Here is a 25,794-nt window from a genome sequence, read left to right as displayed (position 1 = left end):
AAACATGTTTTTCAATTTATTTCAAACAACAATACAACTATGAATTAGATTGTTGCAACAAAAAAGTGCTTTATTCTACTTCAGACATCTTAAAATGCTAGTATCAGTCAGCATATGCCAAGTATTTGTTTAAATGAGTGAATGTCCTTTTGCTGCTGTTCAGTAACACTGTGTAATGCAAGTCAATATTAGCAACAAACTAGAATTACACAAGTGAGCAAAGCCTAGGTTGTTCACCCAAGACTAATTTCAGTAATTTCTTCCAATAAGTCATGCGGCATTACAAAACGCCTGTAAATGCCGCTATGGCATCAAAGTAGCTTAGAAAAGCCAAAAATCGTTAAATTAATTTATGGTTAATTAGTTCTTATTTTTGTCTCAAACTTTATTCTTCAACTGAAAAAAATCACCAAAATTACTAAGTTGGTGGCTTAAACAAACAAATAATGCCTGTTTACTTGTATTTGCCAACAATTAGGTCAAAATAATGAGTAGTTTAAATTAATACACTAGTATATTTAATTTGTTACACAATTGTTTATATATACAAACTCAAAAGCAGAATGGAGAAAAACTTCTATAAACTCATCTAAAAATCTCTGTCCATCATCATGCTTGTACAACAGTTATATTTTTAGGCCAAACTAAATTAGTCTATTCTAATTGCCTCGTTTGTGGTATCAATTAAATTAATATAACATGCAATATGCAATGCAAGCATACCATCTATAAAGTCAGCTATGTAAGTCAAAGTCTGACTTACAAAACTTATTGTTTTTCTGTCTATTTTGTTATCTGATAGTTCATAAGCCTGATAGTCAATATTTTATGGCCAAAAGAGGCCCCATTACAGTTTGTTGTAAGTATTACTGTAATTTAATTTTCCAGAAAAAATTACTCTTATAATTACATTGTTCCAACTAACAGTTCATAATATAAACATTAAGAACCATACAACTTTATGTACAATTCATGAAACAAATGATGAGTTTTCCTCAATTTCCATCAAGGGTTCCAAATCGTCCACAGACACAAAAGTCGGTAACAAAGCAAACCTATCGAATTCCTCGTACTTGTTAAACCCTCGAATCCAAGGGCTTTTCCGTTTATCAATGTCTATCGGTATCCTAGGATAAAACTCTTCCCAAAAGTCCACTTCCTTCTGCACTTTTTTCTCTTCCACTTGTGGTTCTTTATTCTGTACATCTCTTGGTAGTGTGTCCGTTAGCACTTGCTGCTGGAAGCTAGGTAGGCCTCAGAAGGTGCTCTTCACTCTGTTCTGGTACTGGTAGTTTTCTGCGGCTGCGCTCGCACTCTTGCGTATCTGGATCTGTTTGAGCTCGGCCGCCGTGACGTTGGTGAAGTCCAGAGACCTCAGCTGTGGCAGTGATGTGAGTACTTTGGCTCTGTAGCCCTTGCGCTCCTCTACAGGGTTGCCGTGGAGAGTCAAGCTGTACAGGTCATCCAGACATCTGTAACAGATGGTAGTTTGGTAACAGCTTATTGTAGCATAATATGTAACTAAAGTGTTACAGCTCTCAAGTTGTATCAAACTTACTCTTACTTACTCTTACTCCTGTGGCCACACAAATCCAAGGAGATTTTTGGCCTCGCCAACAAGGTGCCTCCATCTTTCTCTATCTTCTGCCTCGTCCAACTCTACGCCCAGTCTTCCGATGTCTTCAGCAACCTGGTCATCCCATCTAAATCTCGGTCTCCCCAGTGGGCGTCTTCCTTCAGGCTTTCCCCTCCACATTCTTCTTATACTGCTGCCTTCTTCTCTTCTTCTAACATGCCCAAGCCATCTGACTCTCCTACTTCTAATTAAAGCTACAATATCAGGTCTTTTATAAAGGTCCCTTAACTCTTTATTCTTTCTAATCCTCCACGCCCCATCTTCCAAAGTTGGTCCGTATATTCTCCTCAGTATTTTATTCTTTTATATTTTATATTTATATTATATTATATTATATTTATATATTTTATTTTATTATTTATTAAGTTGTATCAAAGGAAGAGTGAAATTTGTGTTGAAACATTGACAAATCAGATCAGTTTGTTGGGAAGGTAATTTACTTCTCATATTAATTGATCCTTTTCAGAATGTGTACAGAAAAAAGATAAAGATAATGGCCTATGGGACAACAGTGCGCTTTCAGCTCTGGTATGCTGTGCTGGAAATATACTTATGACGAGCAAGGGAGATCCCTAGTGGCAAGCACAGTGTGGAAATTCCTATCGCACAGGGTCTTCCTCCAGTGTGAGCGTTGTAGTATATGAGAGTAAGGAGGGCAATGCTGAACTTTGGCCTAGACACCAGCAACTATGCTAGACACCATTTAAGTTTACCATTGAGTGTTTCCTCTGTGTTCCTCTTCCTTTTCTGTGGTTGCACTAATTTGCACGAAAAGTGTTTATTTTATGCCAAATTTGGTCAGGAAGGTAGTAAACCATTATGACAGTGATGGGTTTTTGTTTTTACACAAATTTAACTATTTCAGAAGACATAGTAGAATTGATTTGAAATTTGGTTAAAATGAAAAATTCTATTTATGTTTCTACAGAGCATCTTATTGGCTCTTATCCTCTATCTTTATAACTCTTTGGATAACACTACCTAAGAATTTGGCTGCAATTTTGACTCCCCACCATTATAAAAATAAATAATTAACTATAGCACAGAGAAGATACAGAGGAAACATTCAATGGTACACTTAAGTGGTGTCTAGCACTAGTCTCTAGTGTCTAGAGCAAATTCTATTCGTTGTCCCTTCCTGCTCTCCTTTCCCCCCTCGCCTGCACATACTACAGCTCTCACGATGTAGGAAGACCATGTGCTCCACAACTGCTGTACAACAATGTTATGTGTCCATTGCCGTTCAAGCTCTTCCTTGCTCGGTACAAAATTTGCCCCCTAACATACCAGAGCTAAAAGCGCACTGTTGTTCCATAAGCCTGTATCCTCTGTATCTTACTTCTCTGTGACTATGGCTGCTAAACAAGATGTTATGGAAGGAGAAGTTATTCAACTGTTTGCATAAAGTTCTACTATGATGAGGGTCGAATACAAACATAGCATACTTAAGTGGACGAACAGAAGCAGTCAAATCCGACAACTGGTTGCCATGGAGATACAATATCTTGAGTGAGGGGAAAGAAGCGATCTCGGGAGCAACTGACGTCAACTTGTTAAAAGAAAGGTCCAACCAAGTTAACTTTTCAGGCTGCTCCAAGATCTGGAATAATGAATTATGAAACAATCGGGAGTTACTTGTAATTTTATCACTGGTGAAAGAGTTAAGCAGAGTAAAAACAGTCAGAAACAGCTCATGGTAAATAACTAAATTAATCTAAAACATTATTGAATGCAACTGTTACACATCACACTCCTCATTGAATTTTTTCTCTGTATGAACAATGGAGTCAAATAGTTTTGTATTTTCTTTAGTTATACTCCAGTACGGATCATCCATTATCCATAAGCCATGCATTTTATTTTAACTATGTTAAATGGCCATCCAAAATACACCTCACCTACAGTCTAAGAGCATCAGAACTCACAAAACACTCTTTACTTTTTACTTTGACTTACACTTTTTTTACAAGTATACTCATTTTTACCATACCTGAGTCAAAATGTCAATCCTCAAAAACTGTTAAAATACAGAAATTAATAAAATTTACTTTGACACCTTCATGCCATGATATTCCAAAATTTTGGAATATCAATTAATAAGCAAGACCATAAGAACTATACTGCAAAGTGACCATGGAGTCAGGTGTAGTAAAGCATGCACACACACACAGTTACCCGTAATAGTGCTTGGTATTAAATCTTGAAAATTACCCAAGAAAGACGTGTAACTTAAATTCAGTATTAAACTCTTGCATTTTTTCTTGCTTAAAAATCTTTCCCTTTGTTCTCACTGTTTCACGATTTTGTAACTACATAAAATAAAAGTCAAATATCAAATACATTTTTTAAACCACACCTGATATGCCACCGCGTGTATCCCGTGTATTGTGGTCAGCTGATTGTTGTTGAGCCGCAGTGACGTACAGCTGTAGCGGCCGCTGCTCGTACGTCGGTAACGTTTCACTCCTCTCCTCGGACGTTGCAAGTGGAGCTCGTCAATCTTCTCGAGATTCTTGAACGAATAATCTAGCGGAGGAGCAGTCTCTCGGATACGGATCATCTTGTGTTTAATCTGTTGAACCTCGCTGTGGAAAAGGTTTTTGTAGTTGTATTTACAAATTCATGAACAAATTTGAATTGTATTGGAGTTCATTTAGTTCAGACAGTTTAACCTATTACACTCTATCATTGTGCATAAAGTTTACAGCAGGCATATTTACAAATTATATTTATTTAGGAAGACAAGCTGTCACTTTTTATTTGTTTGAAACCAAAAATAAAAGCAACCAATAAAGACAATGAAATATATTTTAAGATACTCAGTAAGACAATTTTCTCCTGTTCTCGCTTTACACAAAAAGTTAACCCGTCAATGTACCATATTCTGATAATTTGTACCATAATGTTACAATAGTTTGACACTCATACCATCATGTAACCACAATTTCTGTTTAGGTTGGCAATATGCAAAATCAGGCAATATTTCTAATAAAACAGCTCATGGCTATTTCCCGTGACGTCATATCACGCCACCATCACACCACCTTTCCGAACAAGCCTAAATCCCCTCTCCTCACGTCAGTCCACACCATGTATTAGTCCCGTCAACACCGTATACCCTTTGCGGCCCTCTGAGCCCTTTTAAAATGTAACAAGTGTATTTATTACAACGCCCCATCCCTGACCCCAAAACGTACAGTACGATGACAACGTACCGTACAACTGGCGACGAGGAACACGGAATATTATCGCGTTTTAAAACTTAAATTCGCGAACAAAGTGACAGTGCAAGTGAACAAAGTTACAGTGCAAGTGAACAAAGTGACAGTGCAAGTGAACAAAGTGACAAGTGAACGTGAAGAAACGGTCGACGAACGTCAAACAACCGCGAATATTGACTCAGACTCATATTCTTGGCGGAAACGTTTTCGTGAGTGTAGAAAGGTACACCTAACATAACGTTATTCTTTGTTTTATGGACGTAATATTAGACTACGGACAGTTAAATAAGTGTAAAAAAGGCACTTATGCCGTTGACTGAAAGTTATTTCGAACAATTCGGACAGTTAGCGGAAACGTATTTTTCAACAAACATGGCAACAATTGGTAATATCGGTCCTTTTGACAGCGCCGAAGAAACTTGGCAATCGTATACAGAGCGATTTGAACTTTTTGTAGACTGCAACGGGATTAATGCCACAAAGAAAGCGAGCACACTACTAACGGTAATGGGAGTCAGGACGTATAAATTGTTAAAGGACTTAATCACACCTGATAAACCTTCGTCCAAGACGTACGAGGAAATTGTAGACACGGTCGGTAAACATTTACACCCGAAACCGTCGTTTATTACAGAACGTTTTAAATTCAGCCGCAGACATCAGTTAGAACACGAAACAGTGAGTGATTATATCGTACAACTTAAGCAGCTATCGCAACATTGTGAGTTTGGGGACAAGCTTCCAGACCATCTACGCGACAGACTGGTATCAGGCCTCAAGAACCACCACATCCAGAGACGACTGCTGGGGGAGGATAACCTGACCTACGACAAGGCAGTACAGCTGGCAACGTCAATGGAGTTCGCCGAGAAAGGAGCAGCCCAGATGACGCTTAATCCAGGAGGACGACTTCAGCGCCTCAGCCAGACGACAAGGACAGCACCAAGCGGAAGCGGGGGAAAATTCGCAGCCAACGGAGGTTCGGCAACGTCACAGCCCCGGGAGTGCAACTGCTGTGGAAAGAACAATCACAATACTTCTCAATGTCGGTATCGTGAGTACAATTGCAATTTCTGTAAGAAGAAAGGACATCTTGAAAAAGCTTGTAGATCTAAGAGTAGAAGTGCAAATAGGCCCCATTTTAGTAAACAGTATAATGATGTATCTAAGACTAATGGACAGTCTAGGGGAGGAAATAAGTCGTATTTTAATTCAAAGTACAGTAATGCTAATGCTAGGCAACATTATGTAACAGAAAATGTCCCTGAACAAAGTGTAGACGAAGACACGGTATATGACATATCTAACTTATTTCAGGTACAGGGAGTAGAAGTTAGGAAAAAAGTAGAACCAATTAGAGTGCAATTAGAGGTAGAGAGCAAAAAGGTCCTATTTGAAATTGATACCGGAGCTTGTGTGTCAGTTATATCTGAAAAAGATTACAAATTAAAGTTAAGTCATGTAAAGTTACTACCAACAAGCTTAGTTCTTAGTTCGTACACACACGAAAAGATCGTACCTATCGGTAAACTATGTGTAAATGTAAAACATGAAGGTATTTGTAAACAATTAGAGCTGTATGTTGTCCCTAACGGTGCAAACCCATTGTTAGGTAGGGATTGGATGAAAGCACTGCAGCTAGTTGTTAGTATCAAAAATAGTAGTAAAGTAAACAATGTTCAATCAGCTGTGGATGACAGCTCAGTTGGTACACCTGTCAGCCGTTCTGCTAGCAGAATGGTCGACACTAGCGCGCCGACTGAGGTGGCCGACACCGCAGTTACCAATGTAAACAAACAAACAAATGTCACAGTACATCAGCAGGGCAAGCAGCTAGTTAAACAGTTGTATGAGGAATTCCCTGATGTTTTCACAGACAAGCTAGGTTGTTTTAAGGGAGAACCAGTCAAACTTAAACTAAAACCTAATGCAACCCCTAAATATCATAAGCCAAGGACCTTACCTTTCACACTTAAAAATAAAGTAGAAGCAGAACTAGCACGTTTAGAAGCTGAGAGTATTATTTCACCAGTAAATTCAAGCCAATGGGCTACCCCTGTAGTACCAGTTTTGAAAACAAATGGTCAGTTAAGATTGTGTGGAGACTATAAAGTAACGCTAAATCCTTTCTTAGAGATAGACAGACACCCTTTACCTAAGATTGAAGAATTGTTCTCCAGTTTGCAAAATGGAGACAGGTTTTCTAAAATAGATTTGTCACAAGCATATCAACAACTAAGACTAGATGATGAAAGTAAAAAGTTATGTACAATTAGTACCCATAAGGGCTTGTTTGAGTACAATAGATTATGTTATGGCATATCATCTGCTCCTGGTATTTTTCAGCGCACAATGGAGCAAACCTTACAAGGAATACCAGGTGTAGCGGTATTTCTAGATGACATTCTTGTAACAGGACAAAATGACTCTGAACATATTAGTAAATTAAAGTTAGTTTGTAAACGACTACAAGACAATGGTTTCACAGTCAGTAAAAGTAAATGTAAATTTTTCTGTGAAAGTTTAGAGTATCTAGGGTTTGTCATAAGCAAACGAGGGTTGGAAACTTCACAAGACAAGGTCAAAGCCATTGTAAACGCCCCAGAACCAAAAGATGTCACCCAATTAAAAGCATTTTTAGGCTTAGTTAACTACTACGCTCGTTTCATACCTAGAATCTCAACCATACTTACCCCTATGTATATGTTATTGAGGAAAGACACTGAATTTGTATGGAATTTAGCGTGTAAGAAAGCTTTTGAAGAAGTTAAGCAAAAACTAGTATCAGCCCAAGTACTAGCTCATTTTGACCCTAAGTTAAAGTTAACGTTAGCATGTGACGCTAGTGCCTATGGTATAGGTGCAGTTCTAAGTCAAATTCAAACAGATGGTACTGAAAGACCTATTGCATTTACAAGTAGAGTGTTAAATGATACTGAAAAGCAGTATTCACAGATTGACAAAGAAGCTCTTAGTATAGTGTATGGAGTAAAAAAATTCAACCAGTACTTGTATGGTAACCATTTTTTGTTAAAAACAGACCACAAACCGCTTGTAGCTATTTTTGGACCTAAACAAGGTTTACCTGCATTTGCAGCTAGTAGGCTCCAACGCTACGCATTGTTTTTATCAGGTTATCAGTACGACATTTCTTATGTTAAATCCGAATGTAACGGAAATGCTGATGGTCTATCACGTTTACCAGTAAGTAATCCTGTGAACGATGAAATCAATGACAATGACTTAAATGTAAATATTGTAGGTACCTATTTACAGTGTTTAATTGAGAGTGAACTTCCTCTAAGTTAGGCTATGTAGAAGTAAAACGAGAGTCAGCACTAGATCCTATACTAAGTAGAGTGATAGGTTATGTTAGATTTGGATGGCCAAATGACGTAAATGAGAGGGATCCTATGTTAAATCCATTTTTTGTGCGACAGTCACAATTAACTTTTGAACAAGGACTCCTAATGTGGGGTTACAGGATCGTCATCCCAAGCAAGTTTAGAACACATATTTTACAAGAATTACACAATGGCCATGTAGGGATAGTAAGAATGAAGGCGTTGGCAAGATCCTATGTTTGGTGGCCAAATATCGATTTAGATATTGAACAAATTGCTGGTAATTGTACATCATGCTTGAAGGAACGTGTAACTCCGCCCAAGTCGATTTTGCACACTTGGAATGTACCAGATAAGGCGTGGTCCCGGATTCATATTGATTTTTTCGGACCTTTTCAATCAAAGTTATTTTTAGTAATTAAAGATGCTTATTCAAAGTGGCCGGAAGTGTTACCCGTTCCATCAACGCAAGCAAAACACACAATATCTCATCTTAGAGAATTGTTTGCTAGATTTGGCTTAGTAGATCACATTGTCAGTGACAATGGACCACCTTTCACAAGTACAGAATTCCAAACATTTTTGCAAAAAAATGGAATCAAACACACATTTTCTCCACCATACAACCCAAAGACTAATGGCTTAGCCGAGAATGCTGTAAGAACAGTAAAACACAAACTTAGAATAGCACTACAAGACACTTCTGATTTGAACTTAGCATTATCAAATTTTTTGTTTACATACAGAAATACAGTACATTCCACAACCAATCAAACACCAGCAGAGTTAATGTTAGGCAGATCTCTGAAATCGAGGTTAGACTTAATTAGACCTAATGTGAAGGATGTCATTAGTAGTAATCAAAACAGACAAGTTTCAGCTTATGGTGGTGTCACAACTCGTAGATTATTTGTTAATCAACCTGTATTAGCTAAAGATTACAGGGGAAGGGAGAGATGGATAGAGGCTACAGTTATTGAAAAACTGGGTCCTGTAACTTATTTAGTTGAACTAGAATCAGGCGTTCAGTGGAAGCGTCACATAGACCAGTTGATAGCTTTACAGTCTAAGCTAGGGCAGCAGTCAGATTTAGTAGTAGAATTTCCCAAAAACGATCTGACAACGTCGCTTCCAGACAGAAAACCGGCAACATTGCAAAATTCGCCAGACCACACACTGACAGGGAACAGTAGCGAAGGTATGCGAGCTCTTCCGGGCACAGTCGGACAGAAAACTCCGATATTGACTAGGTCACCTGGCGCAAACCAAAACATTGAAAGAGCGGGGTCATTGGCTTCGCCTCCAAATGTAAACAAATCGCCAAATGTAAACAGACAGACGCCTACTAGACGCTTTCCTGTACGGGAGCGCAAACCTGTAATAAGATTAGACCTTTAATTGAATACCCGGACATGACTTGTATATAGATTTATTTATTATATATCCTTATCAATGATTTTCAAATGTTTATTAATTGAATTGTGTGTACCATTATGTGTGTTATCATTATTTAATATCATCAAGGTTCAATGTTTAATGCTATTAATGTTTATGATTTTAAGTGTGTATTTCATTTACTTGTGTTTTAATGTGTGATATTATCTCAATATTTTGACCATATATACATATATATATTTAGAACTGATGATTGATTGATTCTCATTCTCATTTAAATGATTGGCAAACAAAAATAATAATAAATTAATAAGATATTCTGGTATTGTTATTTGTGATTGTAAGTTTTCAAGATTATAGTAACCGATAGCATCACAAAACTTAAGAGGGGAGGATTGTACCATATTCTGATAATTTGTACCATAATGTTACAATAGTTTGACACTCATACCATCATGTAACCACAATTTCTGTTTAGGTTGGCAATATGCAAAATCAGGCGATATTTCTAATAAAACAGCTCATGGCTATTTCCCGTGACGTCATATCACGCCACCATCACACCACCTTTCCGAACAAGCCTAAATCCCCTCTCCTCACGTCAGTCCACACCATGTATTAGTCCCGTCAACACCGTATACCCTTTGCGGCCCTCTGAGCCCTTTTAAAATGTAACAAGTGTATTTATTACAACGCCCCATCCCTGACCCCAAAACGTACAGTACGATGACAACGTACCGTACAGTCAATTCAAAGAATTCTTTTATTTTATTTTATACATTGACCCTAGTCTCAAGTGAGAGTTACAATAATGATGGTAGTCTTACCTGAGAGTTACGGTCGGAAGAACATGCCTGAGACTGAGCCAGCTGTTCCAAGGTTTGCAAGTAACGCTGCTTGTTCTTCTCCAGGAGAGCCTCCGTAGGGGAGTAACAAGACTGAACACGCAACTTCCCTGAGGCAATCTCCAGATCCTGGTATTATTTTAAGTGTTTTATTGGTAATAAGTTTTTTTACCGTGGCTTCAAAATTTAAAATTCATTCACAATATTTTTAGCTATCTATCCATCACAGTATTTGCAATTTTTTAGGTCACACCATAGACTACACAAGGAAGTGTGTAAGGGAGAATATTTTATCTATAGTCACACATTGAATAAAATGATCTATACAGATTAAGCTAAGTAATTAAAAGTATTTTAAAATTTAGCTGTTCATACTGAAACGCCTTTTGGTACATACTGACCAACTATCATCTTTTTATTTGACAACAAATAGTCCTGTCGGGCCTTCCATGGTCAATAAATAGCATATAGGATAATCTTATCCCAATATAAAATTTTTTAAATCCCAATTGAAATGGATTGGAAACTATTTTTTTTTTTTCATTCCTATGTAGCTTTGTTATTTTAACACATTACACAAATTTGAAACATGTTACAGTTTATTTTCATGAAACTTGTTTTGTCAGATACTTATAAATGAATCAAACATTCATATTTACTGACGTTGTTTATTTTATACCTAACAGTTTTAAAGCTGTTTAAATAATCTGTAGCACGAGGTCTCTTATGTTAGTGTGCACATAGCATGATCTGTCTCAGTTTGAATCATATTGCGTGAAGGTGGCTGTTTGTTAGTGGATAAGAAACATGTCCAAGAATACCATAACAGCTGAGATCTGAGCCATAACTCAGTAGATAGTGGACATGTAACTAGGAATGACTCTTTAGAAATGCATCTTGTTTGTGCTATCAGGTATAATATTTCCTTCTTAGCTGTCGAGAATTAGTACATCCTTTTATAGAAAACTTTTTTTTAGATTCCTTGTATTACTCCCATTTTCAAGTTGAATAATTTATACGAGTATGTACAGATAGTTCCTTTTATAACGAAAATGTTATTGGGTGTTACAGATTAAAATGGATGATGTTTTCTCAATGGATTATTGTTTATGTCTTAATTAACTCAATTCTAGCTCCATAAAATTTTAGACAGTTTTATAATTGTATAATTTATTAACTGAGGCGTGTTTTTACTGTTCAACAAAGAACAATAGGCTACAAATAAAAAAGTCAAAATATATTTTTTAATGATAACTAGCAACCGGCGTCACTTCGTGACTTCAAAATCTGTGATATATTTCATACATAGCTATGATGAGGATAAAAACGATTTTAAAAATGTAAACTTGAAACAGGTCAGATGATTGACAACATAACTCAGCACAAACTATGAAATTTTAAAAGCCTATAGGACGAAGGGCTTTCACGGGATATCATCCAAACCCGCAAAAAGCACATCTAGAGGATAAGAGCTTTAAATTTATACCCAATATGTCTACAAAAATAAATATTTAGGGGTTGATTTGCTGCACACAAAAATCCAACAAATTCTTTTAATAATATAGATACAATAATTGACAATAGATATGTTGTATATTAATACAGTTGGGATGAAACGTTCTGAAGTCAGAAAAGTATTATTTCAGCTCTACCCAGTTTGACACGTTTGTGTATGATTAAAAGAAAAACAAAATTAAACAAACAAACAAAAAAACATTTAAAAGTAATAAAGTTTTATCAATTTAGAAAATACATTTGACTAAATAATCACTTTGTACAATTGATACACTGACTACTGAATATACTACTTGATACTACTGAATATGTTCATAATCTGTATGAGTTGATTGATATTAAAGTTGTATTAAATTTTGTTACCAGTACGTGGTTGATGGAAGATCACCTGTTGCAACGATGTTTATTCAGGTCACTGACATCATCGCTATTGATTTAGCAACAAGTAGCTCAGTGTATAATTTGTATCATATACACAATGTTAGTTAACTAACAAATAATTAACTATACAACACACCTCAAAATGTATACACTATTTGTATGGGTTTGGTTATTGAATTATTTTTTTTTATTTGTTGCTGTCACTTATGAACAAAAAATAACCTTTTCCTACAGTCACCCGACAAAGTTGGCTTCCCTGTACTGTTTATAGTACAGAAAGCTGCTAATTGCTGCATATTTATACTTTGCCGTACGGTTTATACTTTGCCGCACGGTTTATACTTTGCCGCACATCAGGATTCCAACCAAACAACACAAAACAGCGTGGTTTTATTATGCACGTAATCCGTGTACGCTTGGAAATAGGTTGGCAACACTTAAAGATAATAATACTATGAACAGCTGATTGACTATTATAACTACGATTTAACCTGTCATTTCGTGTTTATAGTTTTGGTATTTCTGAACTTTCTGGACTTTTCTTTTAAACGTTTTTAAAACATTCCTACGGTCTTAATAAACAAGAAAATACCTTTAAAGCATTTTTTTTAGGCGCGGAAACCACTTCAAATTACAAAAACATACGGAACTATATTCTCAAAAGACGGAGCACATTTCTTGCCGAGGAAAAATAGCGGAGTGATACGGACCACGGGTACTACTTTCTCCAGGGCACCATTTGTGTAATTGTGTTGCTAGCTGAACCTAAAAACGTGTTGTATAGTGTTTGAAAGACTAATTATTTATGTTTTATAGTGACTGTAGGAAAAATATAATGTGTAACACGAGTGAAAAAGGCCTTTGCTGCACTCGAGATCATTCCGCACTCGCCTGCGGCTCGTGCGTAAACATTGCTCTCGTGTGCAGCAAAGTGCCACTTTCACCACTAGTTACACAAATAACTATTTCGTCTGTTTTAGTTTTACACCTGTGGCATTATTGGTTTTTTTGTAAGACCAAACTCTTGGGAGAATCAGTCCAACAAAACTACAAATATATTACCGGTATTGGCTTTGATGGTTACTCTTTGCATCAGAGAAAGGGATCCTTTATAATGTATGATAAATTTATTGATTTTCTATAGACATTTTCAATGAATGAGTATTATTATTATTAGTAATGAGAATATATGCACATAAAATTGTTACCAAATTTTAGTTTTTGCAAACTTACCTTAAGTAAAACTTTATTTCGCTTTGCAGCCTTCTTGCTCAAACTTTCAATCCTGTTATTCAACTTTTTTAAACCTTCTTTTTCTCCTGGACATGCATACTTTTCTCTTCTGAAACAATGATGCCTAGTATTTTATAATTTGTTGTAGTTTTTTTATAAATTATTATTTTACAAGTAATAGTAAAATAATGCTTTCTGGCAAAACTCACATATTTTTTTCAATAAAAGAACTGGTGCTTGAGCTATTCGTACTTCTCTAAGCTAATATTTAGTTTCAAACTCTACAATCATTAAATGGCCTTAATTCAATTATTTTTGTCGACATTAAAAACAAATAAAACAATGATAACTTACAAACAATCAAACAAGTACAATCAAACTACAAAAATATGTAAAATACAGTAGGCCTAAATATTACAATTTATGTACTGTAGGTCATGCCTACCACAGTTGAAAAATGTATCAAACATTTAACTTTCCTAATTTAACCTTTTTATCGTAGGTAACACATACAAATACAGTACTGTATTCAGATGTACCGTGTAAGGATAAATTTCTTTACACTGGGTTTAGAGCAGCACACACAATTTTGTGAAGTAAATTTGTTTATTACATGGACCTCAAAAGTAAGCATTTTGTTGGAAAGTTTTTAGAAAACAGTATATTTCATTACTATAGTATCGAAAGTCTCACATAAAAAAGTAAAAAATTCTCACATAGTTTTACGGAATAACAGACCACAATAAAATTAAAACTATTATCTGTCTTAATTTATTTTTTATGTTAAAATAAAGCAAATATGTTATACAAAACCTAAAGTAAAAAAGTAAAGTAAAAATTATAAGTACAGGGTAATGTTTATTGGACAGTAAACACGCACTGTGCTAAACTAAAAAAAAAAAACTAAAAAAACTAAAAACTAAAAAAAAAGCTAAAACTAATACCTAAGGGAGTATGTTTTATCTATGATAATACTAAAACCAACTGTGCTAAGGGAGTATGTTTTATCTATGCTAAAACACAGTGACACTAGGCCTAGCTAATATGTCTATTCCTGTTTACGTTTACATTGTTGAACAGTAAAATCAGCTGCTTTAATTGTTAAAATAAGTGGTAAATAAACCAACAGTTTGCTTGGTGGTCAAATGCAGGATTGGTTGAGTCAATTGAAAGTCAATTTAGAGCAAGGAAAATCAGCTTATTGGTTTCCCCTTGATCTAAAGCTATGGATTGGGAAACAATAATTTTCTCTTACTTCACCTGTTGTCGAAAAGCTACTTATGGAGTGATGAAAAATACATTTCAGAAGATGACATGACTAACTGATGTAAAATAATGTAAGTTTTTTAGAAAGTATGGGACCAAATTCAGGGTTTAATTTAAGAACCATTCTTGACTGACAACAATAGTTTGTAATACATTAATTGTGTTATTAGTATTTAAGATTACTTTACTTAATATAATGTAATTATTGGGAGAAGTTTTTGACACACAATCATTGAACTGCACAGTTGTATAGACCTAATTAGTATGGCCTACCAAATATATTTGGTGAGCATTGTACACAAGTATGTGATGGACAATTTTATTCAAAATTATTATACGAGAGGTGAGCATTTCCATTCAAGCTTGTAAACTAATCAAACGAAAATCTTGCCAGTAATTACTTTCATAATTATTGTAAAAACCATCATTAAATGGTGCATCATCACTACAAGTCAACTTATTTTAGAATATCTACAAAAAAGTATTACAAATAACTAAAATTAAAAATTATAGGTCTATGTAATTTTTAAGCTTCAAAGTTTATTACTTAAACTATAAATTAAACAATATATATATATATTTTTTTCTGTGAACAATCATAATCAACAATATGATATAGGCTACCATACCGCTATGTGTTGGTTGGCCTAAACAAAGAACATTTTTAGAAAGAGAAATATACATTTGATGCTATATTTACCATGTATCTAAATTACTTCCAGAAAGTCGAGCAGGCCTGCGTGCAAGCCTACTTATCATGCAAAACATTTGATGGGACAAGGGTATAGGCAGGGAGAAGTGGAAAATGTGTCACACTACTGTTAGTGTCCGCTAGTAACTAAAACTAGCAGTGAAATTGTATCTTCATCACCATTTTTTTAATCTATAGATAATTTATTGTGTAACGCCAGGGACATGTTCTGTCGAACCGATTGATAGATCATCCTTTGCTTGCCGTCTCACGTAATGTGGTCAGAGAAATAAAAGCTTTATTTTCCTATTGTTTTAACTCATTATTCCATTTTTAAACCAAAGTAATAATAAAACTCGTATGAGTGTGCTTGGTGCTTGTAAGTTAAATAAGTTTGAGGGGAAAACGACTACTTATTTCGTTTTTACTCACCATTTACAAATAAGAGTAGATAAAACGTCGTCCGTAGCCTATATCACATCCGATAAAATCTCTAAAACATTAGTTAGACAACGATACAATATTTTTACAGTACTTCTAGCAATCGTAGAAGTATTGTAAAGGATACGGCATGTAAGTTATTATACGTTTAATATTTTCTTTTTTCCTTTTGATTTTGTTGAGGGGATATTTAAGGTTGATTTTATAGAGTTTATCAGTTGTAGTAGAATGTAATCATTGTCTTAGCAGAACAGTATACTGGGTGTAAATAAGTACAAATAATTAAGGAATAGGTTTATTGGGTCAAAATAAAGTGAAAATCACGAATAAAATTTGTTTTTCAGAAATGCTTTGTCAGCAAAATATCTGCCATTTTTTTGTCTTAAAGACTATTTAATAGGCCTATAAATTTATGAAATTTGTTATACAATTTATCAAATGATGATTTTTCAAAAAATACATTACAAAATATTTTTGCTTCAAATTGCGGCCATTTAAAAATACTAGGTGAAACCCGTCGAAATCGACGGTTACTTTCAAGGCTTACGTTAATTCATCTAACTGCGATAAATTGGGTGAAATATACATATTATGAGCATTTAGCATTGTTTAAAGAGTAATAAGTGTAAAAACAGTAATGATATTAATTAATTGAGTTAGTTGCCAAAATTTGGTTGATCATTCAATGAATAAAATATTCCCCATGCCGTACGTCATCGGAGTTATTATTAGTATGTTATATGGCATCTCTTCCTTTGGAAGAACCTTTAAATAGTATTGAAATCGTATTGGTGGATCTTTTGTAGTTAAACACTTCCGTGATTTCATCAGTGTAATACGATTTTATTTGAAAAGAAAATATTATTTGGGAAGACATATTCTAATTTCAAAAGGAGGTATATCCGTTAAAGTGTAAGTTTGATTTTTCCTTCGTCACGTCGCGTCAGTTCATATCGTACTTCTGTGCCAATGAATAACCCTCTAGCACAGTTTTGAGAAATTGGTTGTGGGGTTACTGTTAAAGCTGGAATTCCTAGACATGGGGGATGTCAGTTAGTTGTCTCAGCCTTATCAATAACATAAAGTTGTCAATATAATCTTTCTACGAAATGTTAGGTGTAGTGGAATACTTGAAGTGAAGTTGGCTTTTATTCTTGAACTGTTGGGGCCTCCTAGTTCATATGGTCTTGCGACTTCATTGGCAACAAATAATACAAATGACAGAGCAATGGGACATTTCCAAAAAGCAAAAATACTGTAAATTGGCTGTTACGTATACTTGGATACTTGGAGAATTCCCACTGGTATCGCATCAGCGACGTGGTCGTCAGGTTTTTATACATTTCTTCATATTAATTCATATGGATGGATTCATTTCCTCTTCAAGATTGTACATGGCCTAGATATATATTTCATCAACACTGTAGTAGGCCACTTGACTTAAGAATGTTTTTAGCAGGTTCTTGAATTTGTTGATAGAGGGCTCCTGTGTGATGTACTGAGGCAATTTATTGTAAATTTTTATACTATTGAAGTAAGGGCTCTTGCTTGCAAGGGTGGAATTTACTTGAGGTACATGTGGATTTGTTGCTCTTCTTGTATTGTAATTGTGGACCATGCCGTTTGTTACAAAAATGTTGGGGTTCTTCTTAACAAGCAATGCGGATTCCAATATAAAGAGGGACGGAAGTGTGAGGATGTTCAGTTCTTGGAACAAAGGTTTACAGTGTGTCCGTCTATGGACTCCGCATATTCTTCTAATTGCACGCTTTTGGAGGATGAAGATGCGTTTTGCCTCACTACAACCACCCCAAAATACCAAACCATATGAGATTATGCTATGAAAACAGCCATAATAAACCTTAAGGAGAATCTCGATGTCAACCAGTTTTTGAAGTCTAAACAGCAGGTAGGTGACAGATGACAGTCTGGGCGCTATTGCATCGACATGTGTTCCCCAATTAAGGTTCTCCGTAATGTGTAGGCCCAAGTATTTGGTTTCACTACAGGTCTCAAGTAGCACCCCGTCCAAGGTCAATATCGGAGGTGGTTCAGGCTTCTTCCTGTTATAAAATTCCATTAATTTGGTTTTACTAGAATTTAGGACCAGATGATTTTTGCTACACCAAGTTGACATTTCAAGCAAGCCAGTTTGGGCGTTTTCAATCGTGATGTTTCGATTTGGGCTTGGGACTAGGTGACAGGCGTCATCGGCAAAAAGCCATAAATTTCCAGATGATATGGAGCCAGGCAAGTCATTCACGTATAACAGGAATAGGATGGGCTCAAGGTTTGATCCCTGGGGGACACCGATGTTCAGGGCTGGTGATGGAGACGATTTATATGTCCGAAGGATGTTGTCAGGGCCTCTGTGCTTCAAGGATACAATCATGTGCCGATCTTTAAGATACGATGAAATCCATCTCAGTGGGTTTCCAGAAATGCCAAGCATTCGCAGCTTATCCAGAAGGATCCTGTGGTCAAGAAGATCAAAAGCCTTTGTCATGTCGTAAAAGAGACATAGTAAGCTGTCAGATATGTCAAGGTGGTTATATACTTCCTTTAAAAGGGCAAAAATGGCATCACAGGTAGACATGTTTTTTCTGAACCCAAATTGGTTATTTGACAAGATGTTATTTGTTTCAATAAAACTTAGCAATCTTTTAAGAAAAATAATCTCAAAGATTTTACCAAAACAAGGCTGGACAGAAATATATATTGTATATATTGAGGTTTACATATTGTTAATCAACGTATCTTATAAAGGATTATGTGATCTAGTTTAAAAGGAATATGACCTTTCTGTCATGACAGTAGCTGCTTAAATAGTATTTTCTCTTTGTACCATATTTTACAGCCAAAATGTCGTGTTATTTTCAATAATGTTACCAACCAAGTGCGCCAAAGTCCGTAATATAGGCAGGTGCAAATCATTTGTCAAGAATGGTACCATTTTAGGCAAGGTTTCTATGTTTGGATTTTATTAGACACGAAAAGAGCAGATATTTCTACATAAATATTTGATATGTGTAGAATAATATGATATAATGTAGGCAAAAGTGGTGAAAAAGGCAGACACCAACCCGTACAATAGATATAGGCCTAAGAATAATTTAATAATTTAAGAATTGCTGTGATAAAAGGATTTTCCACTGATTTCGTAATGGAGCGTTATATTGCAAAACATGACATGTTAAATAATAATACCCCCGCCGCAGCAAACCTGCCGACTAAGCGAATTTCCATTTGTCTGAATTGATTTTCAATTAAATATATTTTAATAACATTAGGTGTAATGAGTACCTTTGCTGCTACAAGGAAGCTAATAAAGTGTGTTTTTAGTAAAATATTGATAGCTTAGTACAAAATAAATAAATTTGCCAAGTTTTATCAAAATATATCCATAAACAAGCAAACTACAACATTTGACAATATTTTCCATAAGAATAACATGGGAATTTTAAATTTACAATTTTTTTAATTTTCTCCGTTACTAATAACCGAACAAAAATACTTTTATATACTAAATGATTAGTTTTTTTAAGCTCTTTAAAAAGATCTAAAGAGAAATTGGGAAATTTTGTGTTTTGAGGGTCAAAAGTGAGAAAAACCAATTTTTACCCCATAAAACCCCCCGTAAAGCCCCGTTCCCATGGTCCGATAATGCTGGTTCGCGAACTCATTCAAGTTTATCCTGCTTTACACCTTTAAACCAAAATCGGACCAAAATCGCTTTCATCAAAATCGGACAAAAATTACTCAAGTTATCACGTTCACGGACGTATATATATATATATATATATATATATATATAAATCTAAATCTATATATAAACATCTATATACATATATAAAAATTTGAACGAATGGTGTTTTTGGCCTCTGGGGACATCAAAATGAAAAAGTAAATCGGTTCCGGGTCTAGGTCTTACCGTGCCACCTACGGTAATAGCTACTTCCCTATAGGGAAATTCGCTAAAATCAATTTTATAATCAGAAGATAACATTGCAAATACTTATTTGGTAGAATTCAGTAACTCTCAATAAATGTCCGTTGTTTGAAATACAATTTAAAAATGAACAGCTGTTTTATTAAAAAGTATTATTCACATGGCCAAAATGTAAACAACTCTGTGGAGGGATCTTTAAAGGCTTCTGGGGCAGAGTCCTATGGATAACTCATCTACAGACCAAGACCTTTCTTTGGACACCTCTACCAAGTTTCTAAGCCCAGCCGTTCTCTCAAATTAGTGGGGACAAAGTTTCCAATTAGATATTTAAATTCCCCCATGTTAATCTTATGGGAGAAACTCCAACTTTGGTGGCCTGTGGGGCAAAGCCCGATGATTTTTATTACAGGAATTGGTGAAAGGGGGCGTCTACACAAAAAATTCTTTATTTTGCCACGTCGTTTGTAAAAATCCGTCCATTATTAACGGAGGAGTAGTGTTTTGTAGAAATCGCCTTCACGTATTATATATAAGGATTATAAATTAAATAGCCTAGCCAAAAAATTAATGATTTAATGAAAAATGCCAAGAACACTTTTATTTAGCATATAAAATTCCCTATTAAACTATACCAAGTTCAAAATGATTAAATAATAATATAGCTGAGAAATCACAATATGAGGCTAGCCCTGACCAAAAGACTTTTTTTTGCCTGGCACGTACAATAACAAAAATCGTAATACCTCGGCTATTTATTATTTGATATATTTTAACTTGGTATAGGCTAGTTTGATAGGTAATTTCAGATCTCAAATAAATTATTAGTTTTCTTGGCATTTTTTCATAAAATCAGCCGTCATTTAAGTTATAATATTTAAAATTACCGCCATTTTGAAGCAAAAATTGCATTGTTTATTTTTTCGTAAGTACATTATGAATTGCTCAGCTTGTATACGAATTAAATTCCACGATTGTATACGAAGTTTCATAAAGATATATTAAATAGTTTTTGATAAATAAATTAAAAACACAAAATATCCACCATCTTGCTAACGAGGCTTTTTTGAAAAAATACGATTCTTCATTTTTGTTTTGTTCTTATCCAATAAGCATCCTTAATTCCTTAAGGGACACCCTATATAGAAATAGCTAATTTATATCCAACTCTACTTAAACCTATTCAAACATATCGCAAAATAGAATATCCTATTACGAAATAGCTGTTATTTTCTTAGTTTACATTATTTGCCCTCAACACGTAACATTGTTCAACCTTACATGTGAGGTTCAGCCACGATGTGTTTTGAAAACACAATGTTTAAATATAAGTACTGTAGATCAGTGTATTGGAAATGTGTGTGTTATTATATCACTTAAGTGATCAGCGTCAAATGTATCGGTCCACAACATGGCACAACACAGTCACAGAAGTTTATAAAATGCAGCCTAACCAACAAATGTTCAAAAGACGTAAGAGAGAAGTGTTAATGTTGTACTGTATATATAATTTTATTATTTTTCATTACAGTTTGCCCAGATGGCAACACTGTAATGTTACACCAACAACAATATAGGAATTCTGTTTTGGAAGTATTGTAGTGTAGGTGACCAACTAACAGACACCGATGTCTTTTTGTAAAAACTATGTTTGAATACAAGTAAATCGATTAATTGAAAATGTGTGTGTTAATAGTGATCAGTGTCAAGTATATCGGACCACAACAATACATTAAAGTAAAACTTTAATCCCTGGATAAGTCTTAAATTAGACAATTTAGTAATGCTAACGCAAGAGGAGACAATCCATAGCCAATGAAACCAGAATGAAAGTTACTTGACTGTATAAATAGATAGTATTGAGTACAAATGTTGATTTGGGCTGAGTCAAAGTCAGCCATTTTAACTCCTAAATTTAGTTTGTCACCGGCTGAAACCGTATTTCTAAGACTAACAATATGCCTGTTTCCTTCCTTGGTGCCATGTGCAGTAGTTAAAAAATAAACGGATAACATGTGCGAAATAACGCTAGAACATACAAAGCTTGGATGGGACAAAGCTTCTAAACACTTTGATGACGCAAGGATTTTTATAAAATTTAATGACTAACAATGTAAATGTAATCGTAACCAACGTAGCTTTCAAATGGCAGTGAAATTCAGTTTAATCATATACATTTGTAACTACTTGCCTTGTATTGATTACTTGATTAGCTGAATGGATTCATTCATACAAGAAGAAAGTCCAATCTTATTTACGTGCAAAATCGCACAGGTTCCCCTATAGTATAATTTAAAACTCCAACCTTAATAAATATGTATTTTTTTTAGTTATTACAAAACTCTGTTTACAAAACTAATGTAATGATTTGCTAAATTTAATAATCAGCTGAAATAGAAATTAAATAACACGGCGCAAACTTTACGCGATGTAAACAGAGTCAATCAAACAACAACCAAAGTTGATTTCAGATTATTTTAACATTTAAAACTACGTAACATGATATAGTGTAATCCCTAAAACTGTATTAGATGAAACTAGTTACAAGTTACCAAACAATTCCAACAAACTTGATACAAGTTACACACAAGCTGATTTGGAATAGTACCTAAAGTTTCCTGAATTCATATACCCCACTCTAAAGTCCAAGTAAAATGTAAGTTCAAATGATATTCAACTCACACTGCCTTTAGTTTGTCCTCTAGTTCGACCTCTTCCTTGAAGTACTTGTGGTTGATGTCGTTGACGAACTGAAAGTGAGCCATGGATAGCAGAAACTGTCGTGTTACGTGTTGTGGTGGTAAAGGACCACAACAATGGAACAGCTGTTGTAGTGGACTGTCATGTGAACATGTGATCGATACAGTACCTGGCCCCAGCCGTGCACCAAACTCAGCACACCTGCGTGCTCCACGGCACGAAACGAGGTGGAAAATTTGTGGGCAGTATGAAAAGTGTTGATGAGTTATTTTGCCAGCTGCAAGTGTTAGTAACGACTATATTTCACTAAATAGCTTTAGTTAATATTGTTTTTTTTTTATTTAAAATATTGTATGTTTTTTACTATCGCCAGTTGTGCTGTGAAGTTTGTTTGTGCAAGTAATTATTGTGTCTTATTCTAGGTGGTTAGGGTATACAGTAGAGCAGTCAATGCTAGAATTTGAATTTTGCAATATATTAATCAATTAACCATTTCTGGTTTAATAACATACGATTGTTAATTACTGATTTTTGTATTCTGTTCCATTGCAAAATAAATAATTCTCTGTTTAATGGTATGATTTATTTAAAGCGTTAGTAAAATAGCAAGCTAGAATATGTTGTGCTAAGTATTAAACATGAAAATAAAAATATCTCAATATATTTCTCAATGTTCATAAGATATCAACAAAATCAACGTTTTTATGACTGTAACGGTAGTTTGACTATTTATTGTAAGTAATTATACCCTCTTGGAAGAAATTTTAACGTCTAGATGGTTTTAGCGAATTTCCCTATAGGGAAGTAGCTATTACCGTAGGTGGCACGGTAAGACCTAGGCCCGGGACTGATTTACTTTTACATTTTGGTGTCCCCAGAGGCCAAAAACACGTAAATGACGTAACTGGCCCAAATCATATACTAATAACATTAACATATTTTTTTGGACAGTTCCAGTTTAAGTAATGTTGAATACTGTAATGTTTACTTTCGAACCAGTAACACATTTATTTATGTTTATGATCCATACCGTTTCTGTTTGAATATTATTCTTGACTGACTTTTATCAATGAATACTAAAATTATTTTATCATATTTTAATTTTTTTAATTTTTTGTATACAGACTTTTTTACTCGACCATGTGTTAATAACAATAATAAAACGAAATGTTTACAAACAAATTTGATGATGCTTAAAAATTCAGTATAGCTCAGATTTGATATTCAAAACCACTTTGACAACATTGAAAAACAGCAACGATTAACATACAACCACGTAGAATGGACGATAATAGGAAGGAGAAGAAGGTTTGCGTTGTAGGATCCGGAAACCAGGGAACAGCGTTGGCAGCGATCATCGCTGCGAACTGCATCAAATTGAGCGGATACCAGAACGAGGTTAACATGTACGTCTACGAGGAAGAAATCGATGGGAAAAAGTTGACAGAGATTATCAACGAAACTCACGAGAACGTGAAATACTTACCGGGGAAGACTTTAGGCAGTGTCGTCGCCATAGCGGATCTTGTAACAGCAGCCAAGGAAGCTGACTTTATAGTTTTCGCCGTCCCTCACAATCAGATAAAGACTGTATGTGCTGCGCTTCTGGGCAAGATCAAGAAGTCTGCTTTTGGAGTCGTCGCGATTAAAGGTTTCGTCTTGACAGACAACAACACATTAGAGCCGGCCTCTAAAGTTATCAGCAATCTTTTGAAGATCCAAACTTGTGTTTTAACCGGGTTTGCTTTTCCCAACGAAGTCGTTTCGGGGAAGCTATGTGAAACGACGATCGGCTGCAAATCTAAAGCAATGGGTGTGGTCTTATCTGATTTGTTACAATCGGAGACTCTCAGTGTGGTGTTGATGGAGGATGTAGACGTTGTGGAAGTTCTTGCGACTCTGAGGACTCTGGTAGGATGTGCTGCCGGATTTGTCGACGGGCTTGGACAGAAATACAACTGGAAAGCAGCTATATTCAGAATAGGGTTGATAGAGATGGTTAAGTTTTTAGATTTGTTTTATCCTCACATAAAGCTCTCTTCTGTGTTTGAAAGTAGCAGTATAGCGGATCTCCTGGTCTCGTGCTACTACGGTCAGGAACGTCGGGTGTCCGAGGGGATGGCCAGGACAGGGATGACCCTGGGGGAGGCGGAGCGCCACCTCCTGGACGGACGGGGACTAGGAGGCGCCCGGGTGGCAAGGGACGTCTATCATTTCCTGAGGCATCGGGAAGTTGAGGAGTTCTTCCCTCTGTTCACAGCTGTACACAGGGTGTTCACAGGGGAGTTGAGACCGAAGGAGTTCCTGATGTGCATCCACAGTCATCCGGAGCACGGTCTTCGTCTGCAAAGGATTGTCTGGTGACAAATGTATATGCTTGTCTACTGAAGCTCTTAGGGGTTCAAACTTATGAGCAAGCATGTACCAAGATGTTTAATCTAAGAGCTCCAATAAGCTTGAGTAAAATCGTTTTTGCCACTGCACAAAATATTTGTATATGAGTTTTAATTCATTTGTTAAAATATGTTTTGCTCGTTAGGAAAAACATAACCTATCACTTGATCACACAAATTTGGAAAACAGTCTATTGTCATTACATGCCTTAAATCATTACATGTACACATCTAAATGAAGGCCTGTTTTTTATAAACATTACAAGAAAACTGTTTGATATAAAAATGGTAAATATTTATGTATGGTATGACCATGAATGCTTAAACATGTATTGTTTGGTAGTTTCAATAGGAACCGATTTAAACTATGAAATAAAGGTTAAATTAAATATCATCTTCTGATTTAAAGTTATTGTCTGATAAGTAGTAGACAATCCAACGTTTGTCAATGTGAAACACGATTACTTTTATAATACATTTAAACAAGCACATGATGTATACTTTAAGTCCGCAATCTTCAAGGAGGAGTTTCTGTCTTGAAAACAAATTTCAAATGTTGAGATTTTTACAAAACAAATCATTTTTATTCTCAATCGCACATAGTATACAACTAGATTAAAATGTGGTGGAATTTAATATTTTAACATCACATGGTAACATATTACATGCAGTTCATAATAAGTATAAACCAGCTAATGATATCCACAGGTAGCCTACAATGACACTAATCTTTGTCCTATTTCTTCAACGCGCTCTTTGAATATTTATTCCACCGTGACAGTTCTGA

The 25,794-nt window shown here is 35.2% G+C and overlaps 2 protein-coding genes across 2 annotated transcripts; one reads left to right on the top strand and one right to left on the bottom strand.

The window, feature by feature from the left end:
- Nucleotides 1-110: 110 nt before the first annotated feature.
- Nucleotides 111-22,710, bottom strand: LOC129004501 (leucine-rich repeat-containing protein 51-like). Its single transcript, XM_054433108.1, has 6 exons — nucleotides 22,597-22,710; nucleotides 13,571-13,679; nucleotides 10,424-10,570; nucleotides 3,993-4,221; nucleotides 3,082-3,236; nucleotides 111-1,472 (listed from the first exon to the last, which is right to left on the bottom strand). Exons 4-6 carry the CDS (start codon nucleotides 4,194-4,196, stop codon nucleotides 1,256-1,258), a joined length of 576 nt encoding a protein of 191 aa, XP_054289083.1. The 5' UTR covers nucleotides 4,197-4,221; nucleotides 10,424-10,570; nucleotides 13,571-13,679; nucleotides 22,597-22,710; the 3' UTR covers nucleotides 111-1,255.
- Nucleotides 22,711-23,895: 1,185 nt separating this feature from the next.
- Nucleotides 23,896-24,978, top strand: LOC129003587 (glycerol-3-phosphate dehydrogenase [NAD(+)], cytoplasmic-like). The gene has a single exon (XM_054431884.1). It carries the CDS (start codon nucleotides 23,896-23,898, stop codon nucleotides 24,976-24,978), a length of 1,083 nt encoding a protein of 360 aa, XP_054287859.1.
- Nucleotides 24,979-25,794: the final 816 nt, after the last annotated feature.

This window comes from Macrosteles quadrilineatus, unplaced genomic scaffold (assembly GCF_028750875.1).
Source record: "Macrosteles quadrilineatus isolate MER2022 unplaced genomic scaffold, UCM_ALF_1.0 Scaffold_9__3_contigs__length_116548681, whole genome shotgun sequence".
Taxonomy (NCBI): domain Eukaryota; kingdom Metazoa; phylum Arthropoda; class Insecta; order Hemiptera; family Cicadellidae; genus Macrosteles; species Macrosteles quadrilineatus.
Note: the sequence above shows the minus strand (reverse complement) of the source record. Positions and strands in the feature narration are given on the sequence as shown.

Excerpts from the sequence above, each read along its gene's own strand:
- LOC129004501 (XM_054433108.1), bottom strand. The coding sequence starts at position 4,196 with ATGATCCGTATCCGAGAGACTGCTCCTCCGCTAGATTATTCGTTCAAG. Across the intron at positions 3,237-3,992 it reads TACACGCGGTGGCATATCAG|ATCTTGGAGCAGCCTGAAAA; the intron begins GTGTGGTTTAAA and ends TCATTATTCCAG. Across the intron at positions 1,473-3,081 it reads GCTTCTGTTCGTCCACTTAA|ATGTCTGGATGACCTGTACA; the intron begins GTATGCTATGTT and ends CATCTGTTACAG.
- LOC129003587 (XM_054431884.1), top strand. The coding sequence starts at position 23,896 with ATGGACGATAATAGGAAGGAGAAGAAGGTTTGCGTTGTAGGATCCGGA.